The sequence below is a fragment of the Panthera uncia genome (genome assembly GCF_023721935.1).
Source record: "Panthera uncia isolate 11264 chromosome C1 unlocalized genomic scaffold, Puncia_PCG_1.0 HiC_scaffold_4, whole genome shotgun sequence".
In the NCBI taxonomy this organism is placed as follows: domain Eukaryota; kingdom Metazoa; phylum Chordata; class Mammalia; order Carnivora; family Felidae; genus Panthera; species Panthera uncia.
In genome coordinates this window covers 52,239,361-52,253,314 of record NW_026057585.1, presented here as the reverse complement: position 1 = coordinate 52,253,314, position 13,954 = coordinate 52,239,361, and the positions used below count along the sequence as shown (strand labels likewise).

Genomic DNA, 13,954 nt, shown 5'->3' with positions numbered 1-13,954 from the left:
TGAAGACAGTGAAAAGTAACACCCTCAGAATTCAAACCACTGGCCCAAGGTGAAACGCACGTGAGCGGCAGAGGCAGGCCAGAGCCCACGCGTGCCCACACAGAGCAGAGCTGCGAGGCTCAGGGACACCACACACGACCGGGCCAGCAGGCAGCAGCCCGTACTCACAGCATTCCTGCGCCGCCCTGATGCACAGCTCCTCTGCCGTGTACTCCCCGCTGCCCAGCCGGAGCGGCTCCCTATCGGACAGATAGAAGAGCACTTCCACTCGTGGTTCGGGGGCCTCCAGATTCACCTCCGTCTTCTTGGAGCTCCTCATTTTAGCACAGAAAGCCATGGCATTGCAGTCCTCTTTTATATTTAGATACTGTAGTGGAAGGAAAGCGAGACCACGTGGTCATTCTATGTGCTAGAAGGTCAAGTGGTAAAAGAGAATGCTGGGAAGGTAAGTAAGCATAAATACCTCTCAAGCAGGTAATTTCCTACTGCCCCTTCCCTCTCGGAAAATCAAATGCATCCGAACTTACGAGAGGTCAAACTATCCATTATAGTTATGAGGATAATCAATTGTACACTCTAATTCATTATGACCAGACCATATTCTCAAAAATCAGAATAATTTTAGACATGGCCTAGATTTATTTTCTCTATCTGCACACAAGTTGTAGTTGAAAAACGTGGCTCGTTCTGGAAGCGCTCACGTTAATGTTACTCATGCTGCCACCTCTACTGGAATCATCTCACTTCTGAGCCCACCTAGGGCACGAATCACATTGTCTTTTAACTTTGTCTATCTCCCACTAAACTGCAAGCTCAGGGAGGGCATGAACCGCGTCTTATCTATCTTCCTGTCTCCAGAGCCTAGCCCAGGGCTGGCTCACAGATAGTACACACCAAGTGACCACCAATTCATGTTCATGAGCCATATGGAAGGGTCTCGAAAATTACTGAACGGGGCCAAGTCCTCATCATTCCACTGGCAGGCAGGCAGATGGGCAGCACTGTGTGGCAGCAGAATGAGGGCTGGAAGCCTTGCTCTGAAGAGGCCAGAACCTGCTGGTGAGAAACTTGCAAAAGTCCTTCACCTGAGCCTCTAAAGGCAGGGCAACTAGGATCAAAGAGCCAGCCCCAGCAACTTAGCTTAGACAAGGCCAGGAAGGAAAAGGAACATCTTTCTTCCCCTCACTCCAACACCAGTGGCCTACAAACTAATTTCCCTGACACCAGGTTCCTAATTTCCTACTGCCTGCCAAGCCAACCTTCACTTAGCCCTCAAAGTAGTATCTCTGTAACACCTATCAGGTCCTCCAAAAGCCCCCATTAGTCTATAAGAGCAGTCTCAAACTCCTCACAGAGGTCCTCCATCAGCTGCCAGCTAGCCTCTCTGCCTCATCTTCCATCACTCCTAGCCTCTTACTTCATGCCTGAAACCTACAAAGTTGCCATTGTTCTGGTTACTCCTACTGCCCCCCCCGCCCCACCCCATTCTGCTTTTCTCACCTTCCTGCCTTCGGTCATACTCATTTCTCTATCAGGAATACCTTCCCACCTCATCTTTTCATGAAAAACTGTAATTTTCTTTAGAACTCGGCTTGGACATCACCTCCTCCAGGAAATGCCTATGAACTTCCATCCCATCCCCTAAGTTAGATGCCCTCTCCCAAACTCACCTCGCTGCACTAACCACACTGGATTATGACCATCTTATTCATGTGTCTGTCTTTCTCTCTCTCAATGGTTTATGCTGGGCGTTCCTTAAGGGTAAGGACTGTGTCATTCATCTTTTTCCCCAGTACCTAGCACAGAGCCTTACATTTAAAGGGTGCTTGCAGAATGGCCCAAGGAAGCTCCTCAAAACAAGTCACATAGCTCTCTTCACCAGATTCATGAGCTCGTTTATTAGCCGCCCTGGTAAAGGTGAGATACTTATAGGAGAGACATGAACCAGATAGGCCTCAATGCTACAAACTAAGAGGCACTCAATTTTACTTGTTTCACCTCCAAAATAAATCTGAAAACCAGATCAGGCTGAAAGACTAAGTTCATAACTTACCTTAAGGGTTCAGATCAACTGTCAAGCAAGAAAGTTTTTTTAAGTTTGTTTCTATATTTTGAGAGAGAGAGTGAGTAGGGGAGGGGGAGAAGGAGAGAAAATCTCTTTGTGCTATCAGTGCAGAGCCTGATGTGGGGCTCGAACTCACAAACCGCGAGATCATAATCTGAGCTGAAATTAAGAGTTGAATGCTTAACTGACTGAACCACCCAGGCTCCCTGAGCAAGAAAGGTTTAAAACCCAACACTGAGCATCCAACTCCACCCTACAACGAGAAACAGAAACAGAAAACAAATAAGCTGCAGTCTGCTTTATAATGTAAGATACACCTTTGTCCTTGAGGCCTTACACAGGCATGGCATGGGAAGAATTGAGAGATGGTGTTACACGCTTTCACTCTAAGGAAATAATCAGGCAAGTATACGTGATTATATACGTATACGGTGGGGCACCATTTATAATAGGAAAAAAATACAAGTGACAATAGAAGGCTAACAAAATAAGAAATATCAACACAAAAGAATACTATGCAGCTGTTAAAAAGATGACATAAAGCTATGTGAATCAACACTGAAAAATATATATGACATATTACAAAGTGAAAAAAGGCATAATATGTATATCATGACCCTTTTGATCATGCCTATATGCACAATCTGGAAAAACATGTGATAAACTGCTAAAGTGGTGAATATCCAGGAAGGACTATAAGGGAGCTTTATCTTTTACTCTGGACTTCCTATACTTTTATACTCTTGAGATTTATTTTTAAACCAGCACATTCAACATTTGGAAATGAAAAAAAAAAATTAAACTACCAATACTGAAAAATGAAAGGATAGAAGTACAGGTTATCCTTACAAGTTCAAGATCAGTTTCATTATTCTTTTTAAAAGCTATTTTCCTTTTGGTCCTTTTTTAAAGATATGCAAAGGTACATACCTGCATTTATTCGGCTGTCCAATGTCCTCCAAAAGCTGACTGGATTTTCTTCTCTACTTTCCAAAGTCCGTTCAGAGCTGGGATAGAGACAAGGATAAATAAATAAATCAGCTGCAGATGTAATTGCATCAGAGAATAAGAGGACATTCTTATTAAGGAAGCAGCCCAAACCATAAGTGGATAGGAAAAAGCATTTGGGAGGAAGAAGGGAAAAAAATTGATGAGGACACTGAGAGGACAGAGAGGCATCGTAGGGTATGAATATCAAAGAAGATATTATTTTTACCACTTCAACAGAGGAAGCCAGGGACTTTTGCTTCCTGGCATAGAGTGCCCGGTCCAATGCAAATGAAGACCATGTGCCTTTTCCGTCAACAGCTTCTCCCCTGAGGCCGTGAACAATAGTTCAGGACCCCCAAACTTATGCACTTTTATTTCCCATTTCCATTTCCTTTAGAATTACCCTCCTCCCAACCCGGTCTGCCCTTGGCCTCATTTAATGGTGATACATCATATGATATGGTGAAAGGGGGAGCACCGAGAAATAAATCCAGTGAAAAATGCTTTTAGTTCATCAAATGTTTTTTGAGCCATTCTTATTTGAAAACTTAGGTAGCAAAAAAGCCTCCTTCCAACCCCCTGACCTCACTTCACACTTACACTACATAAGAAAGCCAGTTTGATTCTCTAGAATTAAAGCACTGATCCTATCATCTTCATCACCAACCACCATCAACCGCCCAACACACACAGAGTTCTGCATTGTTTTAACAACTTTCCGGGTGCCTCTCACAAATTCTCTTTAATAGTAGAATCTAATTATTTTTGCAAATCAGGAGCAACCACCCTTAGTGGTGTGAAAGTGGTTTCCAAGTTAATATAGATCACTGTCTGTTTTCTGTTGGTCATTTAATATACTTTATCAGAATTCTACTTTCCCAAGCATTACACGGCAGAAGTAGAAAGGGAGTGGGGTGACAGAAATGAGGCTACAGGCTAGCATTCCCACAGGATCTTACAATCGAAGGGGGGGATGGCACAAATGAAAACATACAAGCAATCTAAAACCAAAAGAGTGTGGGGTGCCTGGGTGGCTCAGTCGGTTGAGCATCTGACTTCGGCTCAGGTCATGATCTCACAGTCTGTGAGGTCAAGCCCCACATCAGGCTCTGTGCTGACAGCTCGGAGCCTGGAGCCTCCTTCAGATTCTGTGTCTCCTTCTCTCTCTGCCCCTACCCACCTCCACTCTCTGTCTCTGTCTCTCTCTCAAAAATAAACAAACATTAAAAAAAATTCTTAAACCAGAAGAGTGTGTCACAATGTCACCTTCGGGAAGCCAGAGGATATAAGTATGAATTTTGATATGACAACTTTGACTTGGCTATTTTTTTTTAATTTTTTTTTTAATGTTTATTTATTTTTGAGACAGAGAGAGACAGAGCATGAATGGGGGAGGGGCAGAGAGAGAGGGAGACACAGAATTGGAAGCAGGCTCCAGGCTCTGGGCCATCAGCCCAGAGCCTGACGCGGGGCTCGAACTCACGAACCGCCAGATCGTGACCTGAGCTGAAGTCGGACACTCAACCGACTGAGCCACCCAGGCGCCCCTTGACTTGGCTATTCTGACATGGACAACTTAATCAAGATTCAAAGAACAAACCATTATACTTTCAGCTTTTAAAAATCTAACGTAATCCATTGTTTTAATTATGAGAATAGATACCCCACCCCACATCAAAACAGCAATCTGCAATTAGCTACATGCTATAATGCCTTGCTTTGGCTCAGGAGCAGAGTTTCAAATGTCACATTTAGGAGATTCATTATTTCTGAGCAGTTCTTCATGCCTGAAACTGACCTACATCAGGAGGCCACAATAAAGAACTAGAGCAATATGGCCCCTGTTCACATGGAGCTTACAGTCTGTAGTGGAATCAAACAAAGATGCACATAAAGAGGGAATTATAAAGAGCTTAAAATGCCATGGCGGAAAAAGAGAGAGGTAAAATAAAAGGAATATCATCTAGCATGGGACTCAGGAGGGAATTAATATTGAGCTGAGATGTAATGGATATCTAGGGAGGTGGAGAGAAGGCAGTCTGGGTAAAGGACTGGCATATGCAAAGGCCTGGTAGAGGGAAGGAGCTAGTCTCATCTCTCCAGCTTCATAAATGGGGAAATCCCTCCAATATCCCTTTATACCTGGGCAAAGAACAGCCCTAGTTGGTTCATCAGCAGTATTTGCTAATAGCATGTGTGGGGCCTACCTGAGGTTTCCTGGAAGCATGCCATTATATGCTGCTGCCAAGGATGAATGAAAACCGATGGGCCCAGATGAGCCCTATGCTCTGGAGAATTAAGAAGCCTGCCCCAAAAGGAACATACTTTGAGCCTTTCAGATCAGGAAGAGACCTGTAGGTTCCAACAGACCCAATTTAACAAAGACTACAGCATAAAACCTTTCAGAATTCACAAAGGATTTTTAAGTGTACCATCAGATCACCTACTACTTGCATTCAGGAGTCACAGGGTTGCTCGGAGCCTCATGTAAGATTCGAGGGTCAGCCTAAAATTACTAACATTTTTCTAGGATTGGATTCTATGAAAACCCATAATAAAACAGAGTTTGGTTTTTCCAGTGTTCCTTCCCTACTGCAAGCCACACTATACTGAAGTCATAATACACCTAATTTTCAAACTGACCTCCCATATTATTGGATAGGACAATAAAATGGTATTGTGATGCTTAGCATAGAGATCAAACTCACAGGGAAAACAGAATCAGCAACAGAATTGCTAGACCATATGTATTTACTATGATATTTTTTTTTAATTTTTTTTTTTAACATTTATTTATTTTTGAGACAGAGAGAGACAGAGCATGAATGGGGGAGGGTCACAGAGAGAGGGAGACACAGGATCTGAAGCAGGCTCCAGGCTCTGAGCTGTCAGCACAGAGCCCAACGCGGGGCTCGAACCCACGGACCGTGAGATCATGACCTGAGCCGAAGTCAGACGCTTAACCAACCGAGCCACCCAGGCGCCCCTTTACTATGATATTTTTATATGCTGATTCAATAACAACAGAATCTCAAAAAACTGACATCCTAATGATAAAAATGTAAAAACACCCATAAAGCACTTAAAAGACAGGATAGGCACCGTTCTAAGCACTTAAATCTAGGACTGCTGATCCACTTTGTATGAAATGACATCTGTTCTCATTCAGGATGAGAAGAGTCTTTTGTTGGTACAGAGTCTGTGTAAAGGCTTCATTCAGGTAGCATTTCTTTCCATATAAACCAAACAAAATGCTATTTATTTATTTAATTCAAGTTAGTTTACAGTGTAGTCTTGGCTTCAGGAATAGAGCCCAGTGATTCATCTCTTACATATGCTCATCCCGAAAAGTGCCTTCCTTAATGCCCATCATCCATCTAGCCAACACCACTCCCCACCCTTACCCCCCCTTTCAGCATCCCTCAGTTTGTTCTCTATTTATTTTAAGAACAGATAGGAAAAGAGCAAGATCAAGTTTATAAATACTACAGATAATTCCAGGCAATCAATTCAAGTTTTTCGTTACAAATACAAAAAGAAAATCTTAAATGCTCGAAACCTGACTGGTAAGAATCGCGCAACACCCTTTCAAAAGAATATGATTCACTGGGTTCCATTCCCAATGCAAATGAACACAAAGAAGCTCAGAAAATGGGAAGAATAAAAGTGAATAATCAAAAGCTCTTTGAGGACAGCACTGAATTCTTCCATACTAATTTACTTACAAAATTTCAAGTTTTTGAATAAAAAAAAAAAACTGCCTCTCTTTCTATGGTTAGAGGATTGCTTCTGTGGCTCAATCTTGTTAGATGCTACTTTACATTAAAAAAAGGGAGGGGGGATATTTTGTAGAATCTCACAGTTCTTTAGTTTATAAAACTCTGATCCAAGTATAGCTGATGCTTCCTGAACGAGGAAAATGTAACAAAACAAGAGACAACTTGCGAGTCTGAACAGGGCCTAGCTGCAATAGAGGCATATCATAACTATTTTCTAAGATGCAAACTCCTAGAAATCTATGTCTGAAGATGCTGAAATCCTCTTAAATTGTCAAGGACACCCTTTAAAGTACAAGTATCTGTATAAAGGAAGAATATACAATTAAACTTTGAATAGTGAAGAGACATAAAAATAGACCATGTTAAAATTCACAAGTATGATCAGAATATGACTGCTTCTGGCCAAAGGCCACTGCCAGATTTATATGATAAAAATAGACTGGATGATAGTTAAAATCAATGACAAGAGTCAGAATACAAAACTTTGGGTAGGTAGCTGGTTATTTTTACTAAAGAAACCATCACACACACACACACACACACACACACACACACACACACACAGGGTTACTTTATGTCCATCTTAAAGGAATCAAAGCTTTTGATTTCTGAAGTAGAAAATAAAAAATGTTGATAAGTTAAAGTATGAACCTAGAAAAACTGAGAAGAAAAATATGTAATTTAGAAGTATTTCCTGAAATCAGCTGCTTAAGAAATTTTAAGACTAAAGTTTCTAGACCTTAAACTATTTCAGCAGGCACCTGCCTTAAGTTGGGCAATGAAACCTAACATCACAATACAAGCTCTACAAGCTCCAGGAGGGCAAGGATCATTGTCCCGTAAGCGCTGATCACCAGCACATATTAGGTGCTATTAGTTAAATACAGTTGAATCTTGAACAGCACAAGGGTCAGGGGTCTAAACTCCCGTGCCATCAAAAATTAGTATATAACTTTTGACTCCATCCAAATTACCAATAACACAAATAGTTAACACATATTTTCCACATTATACATATTACATACTGTATTTCTATAATAAAGTAAACTAAAGAAAAGAAAATGTTATCAAGAAAATCATAAGGGAGAGCAAATACATTTACAGCACTGGACTTTTTATTTAAAAAAGGAAGTGTATAAGTGGATCCATGCAATTCAAGCTCCTGTCGTTCAAGGGTCAACTGCAGTTGTTACATGAAATGAAGGTAACAAAGTAACAACATTACTGAATCCATACACAACTAGCAAGTGTGATCCTGAACAAATCATTTTAACTAACTCTGAGCCTAGTTTCCTCATCTGCTTAACCTTAGAGGAAACATCCCGCCTAACGAATCAGAAAAATTTTTGAAAAAGTCTTCATCAGGGGCGCCTGGGTGGCTCAGTCGGTTGAGTGTCCAACTTCAGCTCAGGTCACGATCTGGCGGTCCGTGAGTTGGAGCCCCGCGTTGGGCTCTGGGCTGATGGCTCGGAGCCTGGAGCCTGCTTCTGATTCTGTGTCTCCCTCTTTCTCTGCCCCTCCCCCATTCACGCTCTGTCTCTCTTTGTCTCAAAAATAAATAAACGTTAAGAAAAAATTAAAAAAAAAAAAGAAAAAGTCTTCATCAAGCTCCTATAACAACACCTTTTTCAAGTGCAGTTGTTGATGTGAAAGTGCTCAGAAAGGTGTTAAGTGGTAAAACAGTGTAATGCAGGCTTTATGGCAAAGGACTCAAGTGAGTTGTGAGCTTGCGAGGACAACAGAATAAACAGGCATTCTGAACAAAAGCCTTATCATTAATCAAGTTCCATTTCACAAATCTAGCAAAGCCTTATCATTAATCAAGTTCCATTTCACAAATCTAGCAGAGCAGTTAGGAGAGTGAGCTGGATCATCCCTGAGTCCAAATCCTGCCTTCCTCACCTACTAGCTATTGTAACCTTAGGCAAGCTACTTAACATCCCTAAACCTCAATGTTCTCAGTTATGGCGGGAGGCAGGGAATGGCATGTGTCTCATAGAGCTGTTAAGGGTTATATAAGTTAATGCATATAAACTCTGCCTCAGGCAGAGTTTAGCAGGCAGCAAGCATTCATATTTTGGCCATAATTCCTGCTAAACTGATTACATATTGATGGAACACAGTTCCAGTCGAGGAGAGGGAACTCCAGTATACACTGAGCCTCTGCAACAACTCCTGCATCAATGGCACTTGCACTTAATTCTCATAAAAAGCAGGAGAGGTTTGAGGCCAGTCAGTGAGAGTGCCGAAAGTCAAACACAGGACTCCTGATTCCAAGGACCCTGCTCTTTCCACAGGGCGGCAGGGGGAATGACGGAGCCTGCTTTAAAATGCCCCCTATCACCAACACCATGGTCTTCTCTGGCTTTTCAGTATTTCTCACAGCTTAACATCTACCTGGGAGACTGAACTCATTCTAGGGCTTTCCCTCCAGAGACTGAAGAAATGGTCACTGAAAAAACCAGCCAAGCGCTCAGGCCTTGCTGCACCAAAGCCCACAGCTAAACACTGCTCCAGCACCACTACCTCAGGTATGGAGAGGAAAGTTCTGGTGGCTGCTAACTAGGGCCCAGCTCACACAGGCACAGAACCTCCTTGAGGCCTAAGACACACACAGAGGCAGGGAGAGCATCTCTGCTTCCCTTCCAGAGTTCCCCACTAGGAACTCTGCACACACACACAAGAACTTTGGAAGGGACTTGTATCGGGTGCACCCTGCAAGCCCCTGCCTTGCCGAGACCCAGAACAACTGTCTGATGAAAGCATCACAAGATACTGTGCAGAGCTGATGGATTCCAGCCAAAAGGACGACACAATATAAATACAAAACCTGCTATTTTTCCCTGTCAGCAAGTCAGAATGATGGCTTTTCTATATGCCATTCCTGCCACACAGAATAACTCACTTCTAACTATAGCATTTCCAGGAATACCCCAGAACCGTAAGTGCTGCTTCATTTACAATAAACTTCCAGGGATGATCAAACAATCAATGCCAACTCAATGGGTCAGGGCTCTCTGCACTGCTCCCAACGAGCCTGCTTTCCCTGAGAGACAATTTCTGATCAAAGTAAATACAGTACTTGGCCTAATTAACGTCAATAAGTATTTTCCTAAAAGCCACATAGTATCAAGATGCTTTGCTACTCTTTCTTCTTTTTCCACTAATACATCTATAATGTTATTAGAGAACACAGAATCTCGGGGTCAGGACTATGGTGGCAGAAGTGGACACTCCAAACATGGTGGGAAGAATGGCTTGTCTTCACCTTATGTGCTGTTCAACCACTCATTCCTAAAATACATATTAAGCACTTGTACCATCGCAATAAAACCTTGCATTTATACGGTACTTTATATTTTAAAATGGCTTTCACATCTATAACCACATTTGAGGCTCACAGCCCCTTTCGCAAATGAGAAGATTCAGCTTCAGACGTTCCCACATTCGAGAAGCCAGTGCATGGCCAGACAGGGCTCACACTCATTTCTCGGCCTCCAGCTTCACTGCCCTTTCTCACTGTGCCACATTTCCTTGGTCAAGGCATGGGGCTTTGGTGGAATCTAAAGAAGTACTAGGATTAAAATCTAAGCTCACCAAAACCTTGGTCTGTTAATAGCTGGCAAGAGAAAAAGACACCCTGGGACCTCAAGAAAGCAGATGTGGAGGGGATGCTGAAACACAGACAGTAGGAACAACAGGAGTCAAGAAGAGAGGGCTGTGAGGTAATCAGGGAGAGTGGAATCTGTTCCCAGCCTTGAGGAAGACAGAAGATTTTCAAAGATAGAAAGGAAGTATGCAGTTCTTCTGGAAAAGGACCAGGAGCAAGGAAAATCATGAGGGCGGGTGTATAAGAAGGAATATGCAGACCAGGAGGGGCAGATAGGAAGGAGGTAGACAGCGTGGAAAGGTGGAGGAGGGTCCGTTTGAGGACAGTCTGTGTGCCAGCTTCCTCCCTCGGGCAACAAGAGAAACCCCCCAGAGAAGGAGGCCCTAGTTCCAGCCTAGTTCTGCCAGAACCTGCCTGGTCTTAAGCCTCTAAAGCTTTCTGAGCTCAAACAGTGTGTAAAAAAAAAAAAAAAAAAAAAATACTAGATGACCTCTGCGGTTCCTTAAAGAACAGAATGTTTGAAAGCATATTACGCCACACCCTAACACAGCTAATTTTTCATTGATTTGTATTTCCAAGATGACATGCTTCAACAACCTTTTGTTGATAATGGCATCTGACAAAGCTTGCAGGAAACCATAATTTAATGGAGTACACAGGAAACAAGAGTGAATCCCCCCACCCCTCGCTAATTTTTACTAATTTATTTGTGTGTCACTGCGTATTAACCTACCCCCTCTCTCTGTTATGTACTAAGCTCTTTCAGGGCAAAAAAACATCTAACATTTTCTCCTGTAATTCTTTAACCACTCAGCATTCTTGGATGCAAACAACAGAAACCAGTTCTGCTTACCTTAGGATAAAAATGAATTAAGAGAAAGATAAAAATGAATTAAGAGCACAGAGAAGTCTGATAAGGACACCATTCTAGGACAGCTACCACTGTTCATCAGACATTAGCACAACTGGACTCCTAGCTCTGCTGCTCTCTTCAATGATCTTAAGCTGCCCCTACGTGTCTGTACCATCCCCTTCAGATTCAATGTCCTGGAACACAGGGATCCAAGAGGTGAACTCAAGCCGCCCCTATGTGTCCGTACTGTCCCCTCCAGATTCAATATCCTGGGACACAGGGACCCAAGAGGTGAACCAAGTTCATCCAGTCATGTGTCTGCATTTCCTTCAACTTCGACAGCAACAACAGATGATCACTCTAGAAACAAAGAGAGTTCAGATGCTAGACAATCCCCCAAACAGCAAGTGTCCACTCCAGTCTATACTTCCAGTGAACTCAGCTAGGGGAAGTCAGGGGAGAAAAATAAAAAGAAATCTCAAGAAAAATGGTCCCATGCACCTCTCCCCAACCAAGAAACTAGAACCAATTTTTATGTTTAGTTTTGAAATAGTCTGCCAGCCAAGTCTGAAATGGCAGGCAGAGCTCCTCAGTGGACCATATTTGTACAATGAGTAGTGTACTTTGTCCTCATCAAGGCAGCAGACTTGATCACTAGGTCAACACTGCAGAGCACTAAGCCACCTCTCATTCAACTCCCTGGTCTGCCCCAGTTGAGTATCTAGAAGAGTTATACCTCACTATCTGATGTCCTAGGAACCTGTGCCAACAGCCATGCTTTCCAACATCTTTTCAAACCTTTTTGACCATGATGCATAGTAAAAAATATATTTTACAGTATATGTGTGTGTATGTGTGTGTGTGACAAAAAATTAGTTTCACAGAAGGATACCTTACTGTATGCAATTCATTCTATTTTCTATTCTATGCTATTTTCTTCATTTAATACATTTTTAAATGCTAAACAAGACCCTCAAAATAAATTTCATAGTCCACTAATGAATAACAAACCAGTCTGAAAAACACTTGTTTAAAGAACTCAACAAGATTACCAATAAGAAAATTAAATAATAAAACCAATAATAATAATTAATAATAATAATAATAATAATAAGCTGTGAGATCATGACCTGAGCTGAAGTCAGATGCTTCACCAACTGAGCCACCCAGGTGCTCCATAAAATGTATTTTATATTCACTGCTTATATTCAGTGTGTATACCTTCCTTCCCTAGCTGACATTAAAACACTGAAATGTATTTCTCTGAAATTCCTCTGACTACCAGAAGATCACTCCTCTTTTCCCACAGTGTGCAGCCTATGAAGTTTCAACCCAGACAGCTACACTGAGATCCACTGTGCAATCCACTCAGAGTCTTCCTTTCACAATAGTTTCTTCTCCCAGGAAGCTCTTCAGTCGGGTTACCTTCTAAATCTCCACAATGATGCCGGAGATTGAGAAAACACAGAAACTAAACCCACAGAGCACAGAAGATCCATGCTTTCAATTTTGCCAATAACCACTCTTCTTAAAACCCATGATTTATTCATAAACTCATAACTTATTCCCACAGTCCTCAGTTTCTAACTTCACAATCACAGTAAAGTGATGCCTTGCAGGAGCCTAAGGAATTCAAAATCCATTGTTTACTTCTCATCTGTGCAAAATTTTTCAATGTATTTCATGTTGATAACCATTGTGGATGGACAGAAGAATTCAGTGTATGGCCACCAATGGGAATTTCTGGGGAGGGGGAGCTAGGCAGGTTTTGCAGGTTTAGATGACAGATGGTATATTCCATGGATTAGGTTAGGACTCCTTTGTATCAACTTTAATTATAGTTTTCTACCAACGAACCGAAAAAGGTAAACAGATACAGCTCTCTTTCCTCAAGATAAATGCTCACTTCATACTTGGCACCTAAGAAGGCAGAACCTCGGTGAAGCACTTTTTTGCACTCCTGTCCCAAATACATCCACAGCATGATTCTAGACCCATAATTCTTTTATCAAAAAGCCCTTGCCTAACAGACAACAATTGAATTTAACCAAACTGTTATCCATCTCACTGCAAATTCAGTGGAATGCCTGGTCTTCATTCATTACATTTAATTTTCCTGCAGGAAAGGTGGAGGAGTAGTACATACTCCAGCTATGGAGCTTCTTTTGTCCCTCCTTTCAAGAGAATAAACATGTAGAAAGACAGGAGGGTAAGATAATACACTAAGACTACTGTAAATATTATGGTAGGATGCTGACGACTAATTAAACTAGAAAAATGTAAACGTTAACAACTAGGAGGAGTAACTCACTCCTAGACATCATTCATTAAGTTATTATAAACAAGCAAAATTCATCATGAAAAGCCTATGAACCAGAGCTCTGTGGGATGCAAAGAATGCAAGAAAAGATGCATCATCAAAGAAGAGCTAGCAACCCAAGACTGTGACAAGGAAATAACACATGATTGATTGCCAAACACAAGACACACCCAACCAAGGCAAAAGAGCATGTTCAGAGAAGGTGTGAGGTGGGAGCTGGTGTAGTTAGTCCAATCCGGAGGAGGAGGGGGGAGGAGGAGGGGGGCTGAGGATGGGGGATGCATCTTTTGTTGCATTCTTTGCATCCCACAGAGCTCTGGTTCATAGGCTTTTCATG

General features: G+C 42.0%; 1 protein-coding gene across 3 annotated transcripts in view; it reads right to left on the bottom strand.

Annotated features, from left to right (window-relative positions):
• The window catches only part of JAK1 (Janus kinase 1), a 692,496-nt gene that overhangs the window by 610,068 nt on the left and 68,474 nt on the right, over window positions 1-13,954 (bottom strand). For all 3 annotated transcript variants that reach the window (XM_049618533.1, XM_049618532.1, XM_049618531.1), the window contains exons 2-3: window positions 2,996-3,072; window positions 169-367 (exon numbers count right to left, since the gene is read on the bottom strand). In XM_049618533.1, the coding sequence (XP_049474490.1) occupies window positions 169-367; window positions 2,996-3,001 (205 nt within the window). In that variant the 5' untranslated portion in view covers window positions 3,002-3,072. The remainder of the gene's footprint in view (window positions 1-168; window positions 368-2,995; window positions 3,073-13,954) is intronic.